The sequence below is a fragment of the Actinia tenebrosa genome, unplaced genomic scaffold, assembly GCF_029948245.1.
Source record: "Actinia tenebrosa isolate PJP-AT-01 unplaced genomic scaffold, QUT_ActTen_1.0 PGA_scaffold5__44_contigs__length_20552954, whole genome shotgun sequence".
NCBI classification, from domain to species: Eukaryota; Metazoa; Cnidaria; class Anthozoa; order Actiniaria; family Actiniidae; genus Actinia; species Actinia tenebrosa.
The window spans coordinates 10,970,111-10,990,123 of NW_028292582.1; the positions used below are offsets into that span (position 1 = coordinate 10,970,111).

Here is a 20,013-nt window from a genome sequence, read left to right on the forward strand (position 1 = left end):
CACTAATACTATGGGCTCAGGCCGATCAAGAACCACATTTATTGAGTAGAACCTCGAGATTTTAAAAAAAGTTATGAATAGTGTTGGAAAAGAATGCAATAACCTTAAGAAGGAATACGATGCTTGCTTTAACGCATGGTACACGGACCATTTCTTGAAAGGAGATCGTCTGACAGATCCTTGTAAAGAACTGTTCCAAGATTACAAAGCATGTGTGATGGTAGGGATCCATGGATATTATTAATTTGCTATTATCAATGATATATAATATCTATTTTAGTAGCATGCAGTATCAGAGTTTATTTTTTTAGTTTGTGAAATTTTTGTTAACATGACGTTGAAGTTGTTTGTTTAAAATTCTGTAGTATTATTGTAACAGTTTAATTGATAAAGAATTTATGAATGCTGATATTACTAGCTCAATATTCTGTAGTGTGTCTGTGTGTCTGTAAGTGGTGGGGGTGGGTGGGTCAACTTATGTTTGTTTGTTGTCTTTACCATTCTGTCCCCCTCATAAACGAGCTGTGACACGATAGTGATATTGGGCAATTTTGTACATTTTAAAAAGCCCTGCATTTATGAAATATGAAGGAAATTACATCTACAGTAACACTCATAATGTCGATGCAAAGGAGACTATTGCTTCGGGTATTACAGCTGTAAATATGGAAAAAGTATGTTGCCTTTAATAATACTATTTGCTCTTCATTTCCTTTCTTAGAAAGCAATAAAAGAAAAAAATATAAATGTTGAAGAACTTGAAAAAGATGTACTCAACACAGACAATGAAAAACAAGTCCCCCCATCCAACTGACAGAAGATCTTTATCGACACTGAAAGATTGGGAAGGTGATACTGGAATGATAGTGATAATGAATGATTCAATGAAGTTGTATTCTAACCTTCTATTCTGCTTGTGGCTGGCGATGGATGGTTTACTTTGTGGAGATGATATGACATCTGAATAAGAAGGTATGTGATTGTAATGATTTAAAAACAATGGACATTACTTGAAAAATTGGATATTTAGTATGTCTTTTACTTACTGTTCTTATAAAATTATAAGGTGATGTATAATCTTCTTATAACGTATATCCACTCCAGTCCACCTCTTGAATAGTATGATGATGTAGGAGAGATACTTTGCATTTGGAAACTATTAAATAAAAAATAATAAAAAATAAAAAGGATTTAGCAGTGGCATTTCCACAGAGTGGCTCTTCATCCACTGTAATTCCAATTGGAATTTAGAAGTTGATTTTTGCAGAGGGAGGAAAACCAATGAACCCAGGAAACCCTCAAAGCACAGAAGAGAACCAACAAACAACTCTACTCACATACGACACATACAGTGGGACTCGAACCCGGGTCGCATTGGTGAGAGGCGAGCGCTTCCACCACTACGCCACCCGTGCTTCTCATTATCTAGTGGTTATAATATCTGTACCCCACTGCCATGATTATAATGATTATGATATTGATGATAATGATGGTGATGATCATTAATGATGATTCATGATGATGATGATGGTGGTGATGATGATGATGATGATGAGGATGATGATGATGATGATGATTCATGATGATGATGATGATGATGAATCATGATGACAAGTAAATACATACTTACCCCTCCCCTCCGCATATCAGTATGTCTCTACTCTGAATATTCATATCTCTGACATCTTTCTTCCCACTCACACTTCTATGCCTCATTTTCATTTTCTTCTTCTTTTGTTTGATTCTACTAAGGTAATGGACCATTAAGGATTCAAACTGCTTCTCTTCTACTTCCTATCTACTTCCTCTCCTTCCCCTGACATCCAGTTACATGTACCAGAATCAGGAGGGGTACCAGTGGCCATGAACTGTGAGGAGGAACCAGAAATTAAAAACTACCATACTTCACATAAAAAGAAATAATGTCAAATGGAAAAATAGATATGAAAAATAGCTATCTATTTAGTTTTAATTCCTCTGTAACTCTTACCCCTTTATTTTCAGATCTTAAAGTGTAATATTTCATACAAAAAGCATCCATATACCATCATTGAAAATGCTTTCTTAGTAGTGTTGGGGTTGTTTTATTACATGTATAATTTTTTTTGTCAATATAGATGGATATAAATAAAATAATGTTTTGGGAAAGAAATATATTTTCTTGTTCCAGAGCTAATCAAAGTCCCTTCAAAATTAATTTTTGAGTAGATGGAAATTCCCCCTCATTAACTAACCTTAAAAACCTCAGTAATAATTCATGAAGGAAACACAATAGAAATCATGACCGTGAAGGAGGTTTTATATCTGATATAGATTCGTCTTCATTTGCATAAACTTTAACTTGGATTTTCTCTATCAAACTTGGTTCATTTCGTAAAGAATTCGGTACAATATGAGAACATACATCATCAGGTTTTTAAGCTGTTCAATAAACTCGCACATCGTGTTTTATCAGGTCTAAAAACTGATAAAGTTTTTTAAACAGTTCATTAAACAGTGCATGGTAAATGTAACTTTTTTTGTGAAAGTAGACAACAAAATTTCAAACTTTTGGCATTTACTTTAATCTTTTCTAATAGTTTTGTTCATCTTTCCTTTTCCATATTAGTCAGCTCCAACTTTTACTTCAGCTTTGAGCTACAAACATTTACGTAACGTCTCATTTTGATTTCATTTTCTGACCAAGCGTATCTAAGTAGTAGTATGTTGATCTTTAAAAAACTGTAATGAAGATAAAAATAGTTGAATACAGTTACATTGTTATTAAAAGGACATTTGATTTATAATAGGTTAACAAAAGTACCAGAGTGTGCTCAAAACACTTCACTGAGGAAGATTACAATCCTCCCACTGATTCTGGACGTCAGTTGCTAAAAAGAGAAGCTGTACCATCAATCTTTGACTGGTCAACCAAATCCAAAGCAAGAAGAAAGATAATTCGACAAGTAGATAGGTAATGAATATCACACATTTCTACTTCAATACATTTCATTTAGACTTGACTGATGGAATTGTACTTGATGTTTATTTTGGTTTAAACCAAAATAATTTTATAATTTTAATAATTTAGTCTTTTATAATTTTTTATTTAGTGTGAACTGAGTGTGAACTGAGTGTCATCATAATTTCAAAACCTTTTTACAGAGACACTCAGACAGATGAAAGTGATGACAATGAAGATAATAGTCCCAGCACTTCTACAACCTTCAGCATGGATGACCTACAAGCACAAGTCCAGTCACTCAGAGCACAGTTCCAAGATGCACAAAAGCAACTTGAACAAAGTAGAAATGAAACTGCAGCTGCCCTCACTGAAATAAAAAGGGTTAAAGTTGAAGCTGCAAAAGAAATTGAGGACATTAAGAGGCAAGCTGCAGAACAATTAGCACTTAATAAATTTGGGCTTGAGAGATTTGGCACAGACAATGAGATCATAAGATTTTATACAGGTTTCCCATCCTATTTACATATTCAGTTCTTTTTTAAGTTTTTGCAGCCATGTGCTGCACAAATGACATATTGTTATGCCTCTGGAGAAAGAGAAAGTAGACCAGACTCAAGAAATATGCTTCTTGTGGATGAATTGTTTATGTTTTGTGTACGCCTCAAACTAGGTCTATTCGGACAGGATTTAGCTCATAGGTTCCGAATACATAAATCGTCAGTTTGCAGGAAATTGATCACATGGACTAATTTTTTGTATTTTCTTCTTGGTAGTCAAGTGATCTGGCCTTCAAGGCAAGATGTTGATAGGTTTATGCCAGAAGGTTTTAAAAAGCTTTATGCAAGCACACGTGTCATTTTAGATTGTACAGAGATTTTTGTTCAAACACCTACCTCCCTACTACTTCAGTCGCAGCTTTATTCTAGTTATAAGAGTAATACTACACTCAAGGGTTTGATAGGCATTACCCCTAATGGAGCTATTAGCTTCGTTTCTAGCCTTTACACAGGGGGGATTAGTGATAAGGAAATCACAAGGTGCAGCGGCATTCTAGATTTGTTAGAACCTGGTGATTCAGTCATGGCAGACAAAGGGTTTGACATTGAAGATTTACTTAGGGAGAAGCGGGTAGAGTTAAATATTCCTCCGTTTCTTGAAAGTCAGGAACAATTCTCTGCCGCAGATGTTCAAAAAACAAAGACACTAGCAAGTCTTAGAATTCATGTCGAGAGGGCAATAAGAAGAGTCAAAGAGTACCACTTTTTTGATTCAGATGTGCCATTGTCCACTTTAGGTTCAGTCAATCAGTTATATACTGTAGCCTGCCTCCTTACAAATTTTCAAGGCCCACTTATTTTATCCAATGGTAATAATGAGGCATAGTGTCTGTAAGAAGTTGGTGAATGTATGATTAATGTGGCTTACATAACCCATTAGATAATCTTTAATGCAGGTTGGTTTATCATGTGTCTTGGATTGCTTTTTGTAACTATTTCAATTTGTTTGTAAATGAAAACTCAAAAAAAAAAACTAATGAACAAACACAAAATCTAAATAGCACAAATAAATATAATACTAATATGATATAAATATAATAAAAAATAAATTAAGATTATGAATTGATTTGTCATTAATAAAAATAATATAATATTTGTTATCATAAGAAATCTGGCCATGGTTTGAGAACAACAACAAAAATCTTAGTGTATTAATGTAAATAGTAATTGAAGAAAAAACTATCAACTTTGTCCTTTGCTTGCTGGAAAAACACTGAATCAAAATTAATTCTAGAGCAAACAAACAAATTTTCGTCAATGTAACTGAAAAAATCACACCATTCTAATCCTGTGAGTCCAAGCTGGCACTGGATCTGGTAATAATAAATGTCTGTTGTTTTCAGTTTGTACTGGTTAGTGTTCTGGTCCTTGGTGAGATACCTCACATTGTCAAATGATGTTTCCCCCTCTTTAACGACCTTTATTTCTAACAAGCCAAAGGGATTCTGACCATTATTTACGGCATCAAGGTCATAAACTTTCCTGTCTGGGCTACAGCCTAGCCATGGGCACTTTGGGTGGACAATCAGCCCAGATGGGAAGAGGTTTACTCTTCCACCCTTTGCATTGCTAGCATAGACCATGGCAGCATGTGGTTCAAGTTCAATGCCTCTTCTCATTGCTGCAGTTTGTACAAATCTGGTGGGGTTTAGCTGATTGACAAGGGTGTCAAAATGTGACACCCGGCGAGCGACAATGCCAAATTTGCTTGCTGTTACCCTTTTTTTTCTGAGCAGGTGCCATACATCACTCTGACTTTGAGTGACTGTTTGCTGCTGCACTCTCAGTGATGACTCTGTTGTCACAGACAATGTTCCAAATATAGATTGTTGACGACTGTCAAGACAGATTGACACATTGTTATTAAATCTGTCCTCTGCACTTGAGAGGGGAAGCTCTGGGAAAGAAGTGCAAGTAAAATCATTTATGATGTAGTCAGTTGACATCTTTTGTTGATATGACAGGACACAGCCTTTTGGGACATTTCCAAACTTGCTCTGTACAAATGGGATATTGCCAAGTTGATCTTGATTGGGCAGAATGGTTGTAAAGAGAGGATAAGGTGGTTGGAAGCCATTAAAGTGCTCTTTTGTGAGGGTAGGATACTGGGTAGATGGGGAATGAGAGATGTCTTGAGTTTCTACTTCATCTAAAACAAAAATAAATATAAAAATATCAGTACGAAGAATTTTTCTTGGTATGTGATGGCTCGTCGGGAGTTCTAACATCTACAGCGAATATATGTAAACATGGGTTAGTCTTGACTTTAGACGTGGAATCACTCTCACAAAAAATAAACAAATCGTCCATTAAAATGCCGTCCAATTACAATCGATCACCATTCACAATCTAAACTGTTATTTTAGAGATTTTAGAAGTCCAATAATTGAAAAGAAACCAAAAAAAAGGAGAGTTTTGAAGTACATACCTTGCGAAGTCGCCATGTTTTTCAGCCGTCGAGCGGGCCGGCGGTGACAATTTTTTCGCGATAACGCGAAGAATATCGTTACTTCGAACCAAAAATCGAGTCCAAAGGAGAGAATTTAAGATTATCTTACTGTGTTTGTAGATAGGGCAAAAGGATTAAGCGTTTTGAACGATGAAACTATCGTATAAAACCACGCGTGCTTGACCTATTACAACTTTTGTTTACTGGAAGGCTTGCTCTCCAGTTTTGTGTTGCTAAGCGGTATCCAAGCACGTGACCACTAGCTGCAAAGGGCCTATTACAACAACAATTCTATTATATTTTTTTAGTATTTTGAACACTCATCATTCATGTAGAACTCTTTTGTCTTTTATTATTTTCTTTGTCCATCAAAACATTACCAACTCTGACCATTACAAATTTGATGGAGAGAAAGCAAACCAAAAGCAAAATAGAAAAATGAAAAGATTGCTTATCAAGTCTAAACAAGAACTGCTAATAGGAACATTTCACTTCAAAAACAGTTTTTTTTGTTTTGAAAATATAGTGAAACAACTTTTTAAATCAAATTAATTTGTACCATACTATTGTTTCTTACAAGAACTGCTTATAGGAGCATTTCACTTCAAAAACAAAACGTTTTTGTTTTGAAAATATATATAGTGAAACAACTTTTTGAATCAAATTAATTTGTACAATACTATCAGTTCTTACTACGATTTTTCATATTCTGCGAACTCGCTACTTGCTAGATGCATGATGAAATTTGGTTTTTCGCCGTCGTCAATCAAAAATAATCAGTCTGTACTTTTTATGTTCTGGACCGATGGCAGTAAAAAACCAATTTCACGACAAGTACATTATCTTTACAGCAACAATGATACTTTCTTTTTTTAGTATTTTTAAGTAATAAAGCTCAGACTGTGGTTAAATGTCACCAAGTCTAAAAATGCATCATTATTTGATTTGTTACCACCAGGAAGGAAAAGGCTACTAAGGCCTACGTAGGAGGCATCCCTTTGTCTTACCCAAAGTTAAAACTGAGAGATTCAAGAAATGGTTTATTAGTAGATGTCTATTTACTTATACTTGGCCAAGCTTAGCCATTTTTGATTCTTTGAATTTTATCATATACATACAATATAGAAATTTTTTTATTATTTATTTATAATTTTTGATTAATAATATCAGAAGCTTTAAACGTTTGTTTTAAGTCGATTCAAATAAAGACCTTTATTATTATTATTATTATTACAACAAGCTGTTGGAATGTCTTAGTTTGCAGAATATGGAAAACGACAGTAATCTATGGGGTCTTTTTGGAAATGCTATTGTTTTATTATTTACTGTCGCTATGTCACACAACCTCAACCTACAACTAAAACTCTATTATTTCGAGGATTTTCACATTTATTTTGCTAATTTAAATTATTTTCAGTAGAGCAAACTCCTTTTTTAGGTATTTTTTATTTATTTTTAACTAAAATTCAACTAAATTGATCATAATTATTATTATTATTATTATTATTACAACAAGCCGTTGGAATGTCTTAGTTTGCAGAATATGGAAAACGACAGTAATCTATGGGGTCTTTTCGGAAATGCTATTGTTTTATTGTTTACTGTCGCTATGTCACACAACCTCAACCTAGAACTAAAACTCTATTACTTCGAGGATTTTCACATTTATTTTGCTAATTTAAATTATTTTCAGTAGAGCAAACTCCTTTTTTAGGTATTTTTTATTTATTTTTAACTAAAATTCAACTAAATTGATCATAACTGTTGTTACTGTCATTATACTGCAAGCTACAATGTAAATTAAAACCAAGTGTCAATCATCTATCAAAAAAAACCCATTTCCACCAATGATCTTGAAGTAATTTGTCATGTGTTTTAGCCAGTCCTGTTTGACCAATCACAAAAGACCAACGCTAACATAAGCACCTTCAAGTGGAAAGAGATTCACTTGGAGTCAATTATTTGAAGAAGATAGAGGTACGTAGGAATACTCTAAATTTTTGAGTTTTTTTCTTTCAAAATTGTCTGTACAACATTTAGGAGAAACTTTAATTTTTTATTTCATTTTGTTTCTTTATAGCTTACCATTCAAGAAGTACTTTAAGGTAAGAAACCTTCTTAAAATTAACAATTTGTTCAACAAATTTTAAAACAAAAGCCAAATTTTTAAAATAATTTTTTTGCTGAAAAGATGGAAAATTTTGAAAAATTATTCTTTAAATTCAGTTCTCTTTTACGCTATTTCTCTTACAATTTTCCAGTAATTGGAGAAAACTGTTGTTTGCCATTCATTCTGGAGTGATTCTGGACCTTAGTTTCAACTAATCCAATCAATTAACTTTTTTTATCCAATCAAATCATTTTTTCAATGGAGAAGATTAATGAATAAGTAAAAAATTTTAGGAACCAATTTTGATTAAATGTGCCATTTAAAAGCCATGGAACAGTGTCATTTTCCTTTTCCTTTTCAGTTGACAACCATGAATGCATTTTGGTTTGTGTTTACTGCTTTGTTGCTGTTGTCTGCATCTGAAGGCTTCGTTCTGTTGAAAGCAAAGAGGCCTAACAGCAGTAAGTTTGAAAAAAAGGACTGGTTATGTAAACATCAATCTAATGCTGAACTCGCAGTCTGATATGCCCAGGGAAGGGGGGGGGGGGGGGTATTCCCCTATATTCGCTATACGGGTATGTGCCGCCAAATAGGGTATGGTTTTCAGCGATTCTACTTTGGAACAGGGTATATTAAATCGCGCTCGCTCTGGAACAGGGTATATGAAATCACGCTCTCTCCTCTCTGGAACAGGGTTTTCAGTGATCTTGCTATGGAACAGGGTATGAATTTCAGCGATTTTTACTCTGGAACAGGGTCAGGGTTCAGAGGGCTCGGCGGCACGTCCCTACCCTAAACGGCCAAGAGTACCCCCCGGACTGATATGACTGATGATGGTAAACACGGAAAGGAGGCTAGTTGTCACAAAGTACGAAAAACAATGAAATGCATAAAACAGCAAAAGAAATTCCTAGTTAATCTAAATGTTAGCCGAAATTTCGATGCAAAAAATAACCATAAAATATAACACAACAACACTTTCAACACAATTTTAGAAAACAACTAGCCTCATTTCGATGTTTATCACCCGGGGGGGGGGGGGGGGGGGGTACTCTACGAGAATTTGGGTAGGGATGTTCCGCTGGGATTCTGAAAGGGGTACCCTGTTTATGACAAAAAACCTCAAATTTGTGGACCCTGTTTATGACGAAAGATATGATTTATTGCACTGAGTTCCTGTTTCAATTATCATGTCATCTCGCGTATCGTTTTTTTACGACCATGATAACCAGTTTCGGTCAATACGAAAGTAGAACCCCTGAATATGACAGGAAACTCGGGAAGAACTTGGAACTTGAGTGAAATTGCATACCCTGTTTATGATAAGAAGCTCCAAAAACCATACCCTGTTCAGCGAATCATCCTCGTATAGTCCATATACGGGAGTACCCAACCCCCCCGGATTTATCAACACCAATCTTCCCTTCTTTGAAGATATATAAATATAGACTCCTATCTTAAAATATATTTTATGCGAGGCAAGAAATTTTGTTCTTACACTGCTCACCACGAAGAACAAGGGATTGTATTTCTTACACTTTTTCTCATTTGTTTGTTAGATTCTTACTTGAAAAAGGCGATGAGGGTACGAGATGTAGATCAATGTGTATCAAGCTGTACGAGTACAGAGTACGATTGCTTATCTTACTGCTACATCAAAGGAATCTTTGAGAATATGTGATTGTTATTCATGGCGTCAACAAGAGGCGTAATCTTCCACAAGGACAGACAGATAAAGAAAGTCAACTTTTTTTTTTCTTTTTTCTTTTTTCTTTTTCTTTATTTTCTTTTTTTCTTTTTTCTTTTTCTTTATTTTCTTTTTTTCTTTTTTCTTTTTTAAGAAAGTCAACTTAAAAATTAAAGTTGATAAACGTATGACTTTTAGTATGTAATGAATAAGCTAATACAAATAAAGTAGTACCTTTTACTGATATACTACCATTCTTTTCCATTTTTTCTTTATGGGAATCGAATGATATTTGACCTACATTTTCTTTCTGTTTTTATATTAATATATGATATTACATATCAATAAATACAAGTAAAATACTTAATAGAATACATACTAGGTGCGCGCCATCTCAAACCGTCCTTCTGCTTCACCCTTGTAGTTTCTTTAATTCCCTTTCCTTTCCTTTCCTTTCCTTTCGGTTATCACTAATTCACACGCTTCAAAAGGAACTAATGAACTAAATAGTGGTAACCAACCGTCCCTTTGAAGCGTGTGAACTAGTGCTAACCGTCCTTTTGAAGCGTGTGAACTAGTGCTAACCGTCCTTTTGAAGCGTGTGAACTAGTTCATGCTAACCGTCCTTTTGAAGCGTGTGAACTAGTGCTAACCGTCCTTTTGAAGCGTGTGAACTAGTGCTAACCGTCCTTTTGAAGCGTGTGAACTAGTTCTTGCTAACCGTCCTTTTGAAGCGTGTGAACTAGTGCTAACCGTCCTTTTGAAGCGTGTGAACTAGTGCTAACTGACCGTCCTTTTGAAGCGTGTGAAGTAGTGCTAACCGACCGTCCTTTTGAAGCGTGTGAACTAGTGCTAACCGTCCTTTTGAAGCGTGTGAACTAGTGCTAACCGTCCTTTTGAAGCGTGTGAACTAGTGGTAACCGTCCTTCCTTTTGAAGCGTGTGAACTAGTGCTAACCGACCGTCCTTTTGAAGCGTGTGAACTAGTGCCAACCGTCCTTTTGAAGCGTGTGAAGTAGTGCTAACTGACCGTCCTTTTGAAGCGTGTGAACTAGTGCTAACCGTCCTTTTGAAGCGTATGAACTAGTTCTAACCGTCCTTTTGAAGCGTGTGAACTAGTGATAACCGTCCTTTTGAAGCGTGTGAACTAGTTCTAACCGTCCTTTTGAAGCGTATGAACTAGTTCTAACCGTCCTTTTGAAGCGTGTGAACTAGTGATAACCGTCTTTTTGAAGCGTGTGAACTAGTGCTAACCGTCCTTTTGAAGCGTGTGAACTAGTGCTAACCGTCCTTTTGAAGCGTGTGAACTAGTGCTAACCGTCCTTTTGAAGCGTGTGAACTAGTTCTAACCGTCCTTTTGAAGCGTGTGAACTAGTGATAACCGTCCTTTTGAAGCGTATGAACTAGTGATAACCGTCCTTTTGAAGCGTATGAACTAATTCTAACCGTCCTTTTGAAGCGTGTGAACTAGTGCTAACCGTCCTTTTGAAGCGTGTGAACTAGTGCTAACCGTCCTTTTGAAGCGTATGAACTAGTTCTAACCGTCCTTTTGAAGCGTGTGAACTAGTGAAAACCGTCCTTTTGAAGCGTGTGAACTAGTGAAAACCGTCCTTTTGAAGCGTGTGAACTAGTGATAACCGTCCTTTTGAAGCGTGTGAACTAGTGCTAACCGTCCTTTTGAAGCGTATGAACTAGGGCTAACCGTCCTTTTGAAGCGTATGAACTAGTTCTAACCGTCCTTTTGAAGCGTGTGAACTAGTGCTAACCGTCCTTTTGAAGCGTGTGAACTAGTGCTAACCGACCGTTCTTTTGAAGCGTGTGAAGTAGTGTTAACCGTTCTTTTGAAGCGTGTGAAGTAGTGCTAACTGACCGTCCTTTTGAAGCGTGTGAACTAGTGCTAACCGTCCTTTTGAAGCGTATGAACTAATTCTAACCGTCCTTTTGAAGCGTGTGAAGTAGTGCTAACTGACCGTCCTTTTGAAGCGTGTGAACTAGTGCTAACCGTCCTTTTGAAGCGTATGAACTAATTCTAACCGTCCTTTTGAAGCGTGTGAACTAGTGATAACCGTCCTTTTGAAGCGTGTGAACTAGTTCTAACCGTCCTTTTGAAGCGTATGAACTAGTTCTAACCGTCCTTTTGAAGCGTGTGAACTAGTGATAACCGTCTTTTTGAAGCGTGTGAACTAGTGATAACCGTCCTTTTGAAGCGTGTGAACTAGTGCTAACCGTCCTTTTGAAGCGTGTGAACTAGTGCTAACCGTCCTTCCTTTTGAAGCGTGTGAACTAGTGCTAACCGTCCTTTTGAAGCGTGTGAAGTAGTGCTAACCGACCGTCCTTTGGAAGCGTGTGAACTAGTGCTAACCGTCCTTTTGAAGCGTGTGAACTAGTGCTAACCGTCCTTTTGAAGCGTGTGAACTAGTGATAACCGTCCTTTTGAAGCGTATATATGAACTAGTGATAACCGTCCTTTTGAAGCGTATGAACTAATTCTAACCGTCCTTTTGAAGCGTGTGAACTAGTGCTAACCGTCCTTTTGAAGCGTGTGAACTAGTGCTAACCGTCCTTTTGAAGCGTATGAACTAGTTCTAACCGTCCTTTTGAAGCGTGTGAACTAGTGATAACCGTCCTTTTGAAGCGTGTGAACTAGTGATAACCGTCCTTTTGAAGCGTGTGAACTAGTGCTAACCGTCCTTTTGAAGCGTATGAACTAGGGCTAACCGTCCTTTTGAAGCGTATGAACTAGTTCTAACCGTCCTTTTGAAGCGGGTGAACTAGTGCTAACCGTCCTTTTGAAGCGTGTGAACTAGTGGTAACCGACCGTCCTTTTGAAGCGTGTGAAGTAGTGGTAACCGACCGTCCTTTTGAAGCGTGTGAAGTAGTGGTAACCGACCGTTCTTTTGAAGCGTGTGAACTAGTTGTAACCGACCGTCCTTTTGAAGCGTGTGAACTAGTGGTAACCAACCGACCTTTTGAAGCGTGTGAAGTAGTGCTAACGGACCGTCTTTGCCTTGCCTCGCCTCGCCTCGCCTCGCCTCGCCTCGCCTCGCCTTGCCTTGCCTTGCCTTGCCTTGCCTTGCCTTGCCTTGCCTTGCCTTGCCTTGCCTTGCCTTGCCTTGCCTTGCCTTGCCTTGCCTTGCCTTGCCTTGCCTTGCCTTGCCTTGCCTTGCCTTTTTTTAAATCTAACCTTACCTTATCTTACGTCACATCTACATGAGTGACCTCAACTTCCTTTCCTTTCTTTACGTTAATCAACCTGACTGATCCAATCATAATAAACATGGAACGATTGCGGGGATGCGTTTTAGCATATTTAGCTCATTTTGTGTGACTTGCTTTCAAAGGTCAAGATTCTAGTCCAACTGAGATGGCGGGTACCAAGCGTAGCTCATGGCCGTCATCAAGCATGATAGTATCATTTATTGTTGTGCTGTTGTGTTTGGGGGAATTTATCAGAGTTGAGTTACTCTTGAAGAACCATGTGAGCAGAATACGAGAACTTGAATCTACAGTGCAGACCAAGAGACGACAACACGTCGAGAGCACGACAAGCAACGCTCAAAATGGTGAGACTGCATTCGTTCATACTTCCAATAAATACGATTGATCACTTAGTGATGGCTTTCCCTCATCGATGGTAAAGCGTATCTAATGCCTAAGCGACTCTCGTGTATATAATTGTGCCATTCTGATGAAGTTTCTCAACTTTTTAGCTAGAGATATTATATTACTTAATTTAACCTTTTAAATCTTACCTTATCTTACTTTATAAAGTAAAGCTGTTTTAAAACATACCGTACTGATTTACATCACGTAGATGAAATGGCTTCTCGTTGTCGTCTACTAATCCACCCAATCACAACGCGTAGTTACTGTTACGGTAACATACGGTACGACTACAGAACAGCTACCAACTTATTTGCCGTATCGTTTCCAACGCATATTATCAAATGCATTAATAATTCATGAGGAAAACACAACAGAAATCACGACCGTGAAGAGTTTTGTAAATCAGATACAGAATCCTGTTCATTTGTATAAACTTTAAGATGGATTTTCTTGGCCAGATTCACTTTTATCTTGAAAATTTTAGTGAAACACAAAGGAACTAACCTAGACGTTTGATAAGTAATCTACAGTATTCGTTTCCGTGTTGTATCCGATATTCGGATACAACACGACCACTCAAACTGTATATGTTACTAAAAACACTGCTCCATCGTCAATATATTTTGCTACGTTCTGCTTTCGCTTTCCTATTTATAATGTTTTTTTACGTATTTTTTTTGGTTTAAAATAACGATCATAGACGAAGGACAGGAAACAAGTAGAATTCGTCGACATCAAACCATCAATGTAAACGTTTCGTCTTCAAAGATAGTGAGAGAGCTAGAAAGAATCCAAAGGTTTGCATTACGCTTTTGTGCTGTTACGATGACTGATAAACATTGTCGTGCAGGCCCTCCCGGTCCACCTGGAAGGCCTGGTCATCGGGGTCGTAGAGGAAAGAGAGGACCGAAAGGAGATATGGGAATGCCAGGTCGCTTTGGAAAGCAAGGCATTATGGGTCCACTTGGTCCAAAGGGAGAGAAAGGCAACAGAGGAGTTCAAGGGCCGCGAGGCATGCGGGGATCTAAAGGGGACCCAGGTCGATCAATAACGTCACCTGACGTCATCATTTCTCCTTCCTCATTGGTTGTTAACGAAGGTCAGACGGCAATCTTAAAGTGCTGGGTCAGTGGTAATCCCAAGCCCGTGATTGGTTGGAATAAAGTAGGTAACAGTTCCCAGCTGACTGGTGATGATAAGCTAGTGATTCCTAACGTGACTCCCAGTGACACGGGATCGTACAAATGTCATGCTAGAAACCTACTTGGCACGGCACAACAGACTGTACGCATCACTGTACAATGTAAGTGTAGTGTAGTGTAGTTTAGTTTAGTTTATTTGTCACAATATAAACATATACATTTTATAAAACTTGAAACATACAAATTTTGTGACTGGCGAAGAAAACAGAACTTTCGTCCCAATTGATTGCATGTTTCACTTCCTATACTGGGACTACACGATTTTATATTCGTATGGAATGGTAAACTTTCATTATTAACGGTAGTGAAAGAACGTTGTTCCAGGCTCTTCCTATTTAACAGTTAAATGGTCGATGTTTACTTAAGTTAGGCAGCCTTTATTTAGCCGCGGTTCATATCCAAAAGTTTCTAGCATTTTGACCTGTGAGCAGGCTCTCGGGAGGGACCCCATAAAGCGAGAGCTCCCCTTTTTATATCCTTCTCCGCTCCCGTCCCCTTTCCCCAACAGCCTCTTCATAGTCTACTCCCATTCAGTCCTACAAAAAAAAAAGAAAAAAAAAAAAGATTTAAAGTTTATTTACTATATATCGCTCACCTTTCAGTTCGTCCAGGAATTTTGATCCACGGTGACCAGATTTTTGAAAAGGAAGGAAACAACGTCACTCTACCAGAATGTCTGGTGACTGGTTTCCCTAGTCCTAACATCTCATGGTCAAGGGCTTCAAAACCATTGCCGAAAGCTCGAACAATAACTAATGGTGGAAAGTTGTCATTGTTGAAAGTAAGGAGAAATGACTCGGACACATACATTTGTCAAGCTGAAAATGTTCTCGGCTCAACATCTAGGACAGTACAATTAATCATAGTGAAACTTCCTACTTTTGTAAAAAAGCCACCGACGTCTTTCCGTACTACTGTTGGCGAATCATTCTCGTTGAATTGCACAGCGAGAAGTGATCCAGCACCAAGGATATCATGGAGAAAGCTAAACGCTACTCTACCACCAGGAAGGAGGTCAGAGGTGAGAGGAGGAACGCTGACCATCAGACGTGCAGAGATAGAAGATTCTGGGGTGTATATCTGTAATGCTACAAGTGCTGGTGTGAGTAGTGTAGAAGCTGCTACACAAGTCACTGTGATAAGAGGTAAGTATGGAACACCTTTGGACTCATCAGATTAATAAAAATGTAATTTGAACCAAAAAGGTATCGCGTGATTTGTTCGTTACCTGGTAAATCTTATGAATCTTGCGTTTAAATTGGATGGATTTTTGACCTTTTCCAAAGCCGAACGACAAGTACAAAGAATGCCGATTTGTAACCGGTTCAACTTGGTAAGCTGGTAAATAATTTTTCATCAACACTAACAATTTTGGTCATTTATATTTTAGCTGCAGATTGTTCAGAGATCTATAAATCAGGAGTAAGACAGAATGGTGTCTACACAATTTATCCTGACAGTACTGGTCCTTTCCAAGTCTACTGTGACATGACAACAGACGGAGGGGGGTGGACTGTGTTCCAGAGAAGACAAGATGGATCAGTAGACTTTTATCGTACCTGGGATGAATACAAAACAGGTTTTGGAAACCTGCATGGCGAGTTTTGGCTGGGTAATGACAAGATTCACCGACTGACGTCACGAACAGCGTCGATGTTACACGTCGAACTGGAAGACTGGGACGGAGTGAAAGTATATGCCAAATATGGTAGTTTTAGTGTTGGTTCTGAAGGTTCAAAGTACAGGTTGAGTGTCACCTCGTATTCTGGTACGGCCGGTGACTCCTTAAGTTACCATAATAGTATGGCTTTCACTACCAAAGATAATGAAAACGATCTAGACCATGTTAATGGTAATTGTGCTCACCAGTGGAAGGGTGCGTGGTGGTATAATTCATGCCACGAATCAAATCTCAATGGTAAATATCTTGGTCGGGTTAATGACAACCAAGGAATCGCATGGTCTGACTTTAGAAGCGATCTCTCACTGAAATATTCTGAGATAAAGTTAAAGCCTTCTTCTTAACTCTTCTAATGAATTGCATTAGTGCTAAAATATCTTGGGTTGAACTGAAATCTTGCATCGCGAACATTTGATGTTTTAAAAATTGTTAGATTTAGTTTCATCGCACAACGTGACTAACGGAACAAGAAAAAAGCAAATTCAACCAAAGTTTGAAAAAGAAAGGCTCGTAATACGAGACATTTTAAAGTAAGGATGTGAAAAAATTTTGGTTTTAATTGCTTTAATGTTACCCTCATTAAGATTTAAAAAGTCAAAAAACAGTTTTAAATTTTTGCATATTAGTGGCAGCCATGTTTTCTAAAAATCTAAGATTCCTAGATCCGCCCCTATCTTGCATTGATTTTGCAACTAATAAAAACGACTACGTTGTAAATTGACTACAGAAGTAATAATAACAGCTTTAAAAAAAGAAAATACACGTATTAATTATGTAGACTGCAGCAGCAATAGCGGTCGTATCTATTATGCCTCTTAGGCCTAGGGCAAACGTCGAACTTTCCATGCACCGAACTTAATTACATCAAAGAATGCCGCCTCATTATCACCTGATATCCATTGTTTTTAATGAGTTCGGTGCATGAAAAATTTGATGTTTGCCCTAGGCCTAAGATCTCTTAACGTGTACGTGCTTAATTAATAACGTTATTTGGTGAGATCCACGATTTCTTCCAGAATACTCACGATGTTTTCACTAAGATACGTTTTAGATGGAGATATATAGCCTTTTGCGTTCATTGCCATTTGGCTGAACATTCCCTTGCAAGTGTTGCATTTTATTCTTTCATATAGTTTATATAGGTTAGGATTAATGTTGCGAGATGACCCGGATGAATATATGCGATGTTTTGGACACGTGCTTGGAGCACCGTGCATTTTGTACTTGTTTTCATCGTGGCACCATAAATACACCAATGCATCCAATGAGCCTAAAAACTCGGGAAGAATTCGTTTCATGCATTCTTGAAGTCGCTTGACCCTTGGTAGAACTAACACCTGCATGCTTTGTCTATCTAATTCGGAAAAACCCTCCAGACTCTCCAACTCAGTCAAAGTCATCTTCTTCAGTACATCATAACACTGCTGACGAGCCTCCTCTGCCTTTATGTCTTGTGCTAACATCAACATTTCTATGGTATTCTCTTTTGTCTTTGTTACTGAAAACAAGAACATTCTGCAGTCCTTCATCACTTTTGCCATCTGGTATTCATCTGCAAGTCTGTAGATGTACTTGATGTTCTTCACTTTCAACGAAAGAAAAATAAAATTCGCTGTCAAATCTCCCAAGAACAAAAAATCTTTGCCTAAAGTTAAGTTGTTTGAAGGTTTCACTCATCTTTGATAGTTGGGAGCCAATCAGAAAACGGCGCAATTCTAACTTAACGTTATTATGGTAAAACAAGAGACTTACGTGTTATTTCGCCATCAAGCAGGGGATAAATCTGTCGCAAGAAGTCAACAAACTCGTTAACTTTCTTCCCTGGCAAGGTTATTTCATTGGCATCTTTTCCTTTGAAGTTGGATGAAAGCATGGCTTTGAACACTGGTGACGTCATCTTGAGGATGGAGCGATGAACGTGGAGTTTCTGGTCCTCGACAACAAGAATGAGGTCATTGTCGTCCCAGGGACTCGAAAACTCGTGTTCGATTGCTGCATTTTCCTGATCGAGGTTTGCCTTTTCGCCGCTCGATTCTAGCGAATGGGTGGTAAATATCGTAAGTTTAAACTAAAATAAATACAAGAGAGTCAACTTAAGAAAAAAAAGGAAGGATAAAGGAAGCAAAGAAAGGAATGAATATGAAAAAGACGTAGACAAGGACAAGGACATGAGGGCAATGACAAGAAGAATTAGCTTCTACACAACAAGAACCTACCCTCATTATCGCAAAAAAATTCTTCAACTTGAACTTTCCTGTCCATTTTGTTCACTTGAGATTTAGATTTCTAACAACATAAATGTTTTGAAATGAAAAAATCGACTTGGGTATCATGCCATACCGATCAATATTGATATATAAATAAATATATGGCGTTATCAATGATTGTGTGACATTGTATAAATCGTTTTAGCCAGACAGATTTGCCACAGTGCATTCTCCAGTGAGGTAACTTGTACTTTCTACTAAGGACAAGACCACTTTGAGTATCAATACTTTCTCAAGTCAAGTAATGTATTGCGTATTTTTCACGAATTCATGGTAAATAAATGATAAATCAAAGAACTAGCTAGCCTAGAATGCACGCCATAATTAAATAAAACCTGATTTGTCTTATTGCAGCTTATTTTGCTGATATCTCGTACAAAATAGTGGATATTACTGGAGAACTTCGAGAACAACAACATATATCTCTACGCGTCTTCGTTTGATACATGCCCGATTGAATTCTTAGCCTTTTTTATAACTAGATAGTTGATAACAACTACTTTTAAGCGTCGTAAATGGCTGGTAATTGTTCTTAAAGATCAGACATATGGCGTGCACTTTATAGTCTCAGCATAGTAATATAACTATGGTTTCGGTTATAATCAGTTTGACGATGCTACTGACCTCACTTTATAAACTGACATTTGTATCACTATATAGTCATAAATATTTCCAACAAGGGATACTTACCTTAGTGGGTAAAAACGTAAAACGTTTAAAGATTTTCGCTCGGCTGAGTCGATGGTAATCGCATTGCGAATAAATTAGCTTACTGTCAATTAGCCTAATGTCAATTCACGTGACCCTTGACATATAGCCTGCGTAGCCAGGCGTTCCTTGTGGGTTTTGGGGGGGCTTGGGGAGAAGAGTTAAGTTTATTTTGCCGTGAATTTATTGCCTTTTGCCGTGAGTTTAGTTTGTTTTGCCGTGAGTTTAGTTTGTTTTGCCGTGAGTTTTTGTTTTGCCGTGAGACTTGTGGGCCACCGTATAAAATGACCTACTGGCCGATATTAATATTTTTGAACTGTAACTGTCTGATCGTTGAGGTAGAAAAGTTACATTTCATTTCGCAAACAGTATTCTAAGGACGGTTGAATATTACTGACGTAAGGAACATCGCGCGGTCGCGTTGTTGTTGGTATAGTACAAACAGAGTCAAGTACGGAACGGCCGTTAAAGAAGTAACGCTCATAGGCTATTCAAACCGTTTGACCTTTGGAATGAAAACGTCTGCATTCTGACAGCGAACGAAGGAACACGGACACAAGATAAGTCAAACAAGTATAAAGTTAATTTAATTCAAATAATCGAAAGGAAAAAAAAAACCTAAAGAAATCCAACCACATTCGGTGTCCTAATGCCCTTGATAGAAACAATTTGTGAAATGGATAGTTTTGTGATGTGGTGACGTCATCACCTTACGTAATTTATGACGTCATACTTCATAAAAAAAGTAAAAAACAAACGTGTATTTGGTCGGTTAAACAAAAATAAACTGAATTATAGCTGAG

The 20,013-nt window shown here is 37.5% G+C and overlaps 4 protein-coding genes and 2 long non-coding RNA genes across 8 annotated transcripts; 3 read left to right on the forward strand and 3 right to left on the reverse strand.

Moving 5' to 3' along the window:
- Positions 1–16: 16 nt before the first annotated feature.
- On the forward strand, positions 17–4,846 carry LOC148906531 (uncharacterized). 2 transcript variants are annotated; one of them, XR_016121372.1, is made up of 4 exons: positions 17–220; positions 722–972; positions 1,753–2,953; positions 3,145–4,846. XR_016121372.1 is itself a non-coding variant. In XM_089038229.1 (2 exons), exon 2 carries the CDS (start codon positions 3,212–3,214, stop codon positions 4,325–4,327), a length of 1,116 nt encoding a protein of 371 aa, XP_088894355.1. In that variant the 5' UTR covers positions 1,984–2,953; positions 3,145–3,211; the 3' UTR covers positions 4,328–4,846. The 2 variants fall into 2 exon arrangements, 1 of the variants encoding a protein (XP_088894355.1); XM_089038229.1 differs by lacking the exons at positions 17–220; positions 722–972 and having other exon boundaries at positions 1,984–2,953.
- On the reverse strand, positions 856–1,756 carry LOC148906532 (uncharacterized). Its single transcript, XR_016121373.1, has 3 exons — positions 1,631–1,756; positions 1,047–1,156; positions 856–960 (listed from the first exon to the last, which is right to left on the reverse strand). It is a non-coding gene; the product is annotated as an uncharacterized LOC148906532 (long non-coding RNA).
- On the reverse strand, positions 3,849–6,226 carry LOC148906533 (uncharacterized). Of its 2 annotated transcripts, none has more exons than XM_089038231.1 (2): positions 5,930–6,226; positions 3,849–5,650 (listed from the first exon to the last, which is right to left on the reverse strand). In XM_089038231.1, exons 1-2 carry the CDS (start codon positions 5,943–5,945, stop codon positions 4,653–4,655), a joined length of 1,014 nt encoding a protein of 337 aa, XP_088894357.1. In that variant the 5' UTR covers positions 5,946–6,226; the 3' UTR covers positions 3,849–4,652. The 2 variants fall into 2 exon arrangements, with proteins under 2 accessions (XP_088894357.1, XP_088894356.1); XM_089038230.1 differs by having other exon boundaries at positions 3,849–5,729.
- A 1,602-nt stretch (positions 6,227–7,828) lies between these two features.
- Positions 7,829–9,991, forward strand: LOC148906534 (uncharacterized). The gene is made up of 4 exons (XR_016121355.1): positions 7,829–7,927; positions 8,031–8,055; positions 8,422–8,521; positions 9,620–9,991. It is a non-coding gene; the product is annotated as an uncharacterized LOC148906534 (long non-coding RNA).
- A 3,075-nt stretch (positions 9,992–13,066) lies between these two features.
- On the forward strand, positions 13,067–16,956 carry LOC116300506 (uncharacterized). The gene is made up of 4 exons (XM_031709383.2): positions 13,067–13,309; positions 14,053–14,655; positions 15,157–15,699; positions 15,945–16,956. The coding sequence occupies exons 1-4, from the start codon at positions 13,111–13,113 to the stop codon at positions 16,577–16,579; spliced, it is 1,980 nt and encodes a 659-aa protein (XP_031565243.2). The 5' UTR covers positions 13,067–13,110; the 3' UTR covers positions 16,580–16,956.
- Positions 16,783–19,257, reverse strand: LOC116300508 (uncharacterized). Its single transcript, XM_031709387.2, has 4 exons — positions 19,193–19,257; positions 18,452–18,521; positions 17,988–18,269; positions 16,783–17,820 (listed from the first exon to the last, which is right to left on the reverse strand). Exons 2-4 carry the CDS (start codon positions 18,495–18,497, stop codon positions 17,222–17,224), a joined length of 927 nt encoding a protein of 308 aa, XP_031565247.1. The 5' UTR covers positions 18,498–18,521; positions 19,193–19,257; the 3' UTR covers positions 16,783–17,221.
- Between the last annotated feature and the right edge of the window lie 756 nt (positions 19,258–20,013).

Bases quoted from the DNA above. Each gene is read 5' to 3' on its own strand.
- LOC148906531 (XM_089038229.1), top strand. From the start codon at position 3,212: ATGGATGACCTACAAGCACAAGTCCAGTCACTCAGAGCACAGTTCCAA.
- LOC148906533 (XM_089038230.1), bottom strand. From the start codon at position 5,729: ATGTTAGAACTCCCGACGAGCCATCACATACCAAGAAAAATTCTTCGT.
- LOC116300506 (XM_031709383.2), top strand. From the start codon at position 13,111: ATGGCGGGTACCAAGCGTAGCTCATGGCCGTCATCAAGCATGATAGTA. The intron at 14,656-15,156 runs GTAAGTGTAGTG...CTCACCTTTCAG, and splicing joins TGTACGCATCACTGTACAAT to TTCGTCCAGGAATTTTGATC. The intron at 15,700-15,944 runs GTAAGTATGGAA...TTTATATTTTAG, and splicing joins ACAAGTCACTGTGATAAGAG to CTGCAGATTGTTCAGAGATC.
- LOC116300508 (XM_031709387.2), bottom strand. From the start codon at position 18,497: ATGGACAGGAAAGTTCAAGTTGAAGAATTTTTTTGCGATAATGAGG. The intron at 18,270-18,451 runs GTAGGTTCTTGT...CCCATTCGCTAG, and splicing joins ATTTTTTTGCGATAATGAGG to AATCGAGCGGCGAAAAGGCA. The intron at 17,821-17,987 runs GTAAGTCTCTTG...TTTCGTTGAAAG, and splicing joins GCTTGATGGCGAAATAACAC to TGAAGAACATCAAGTACATC.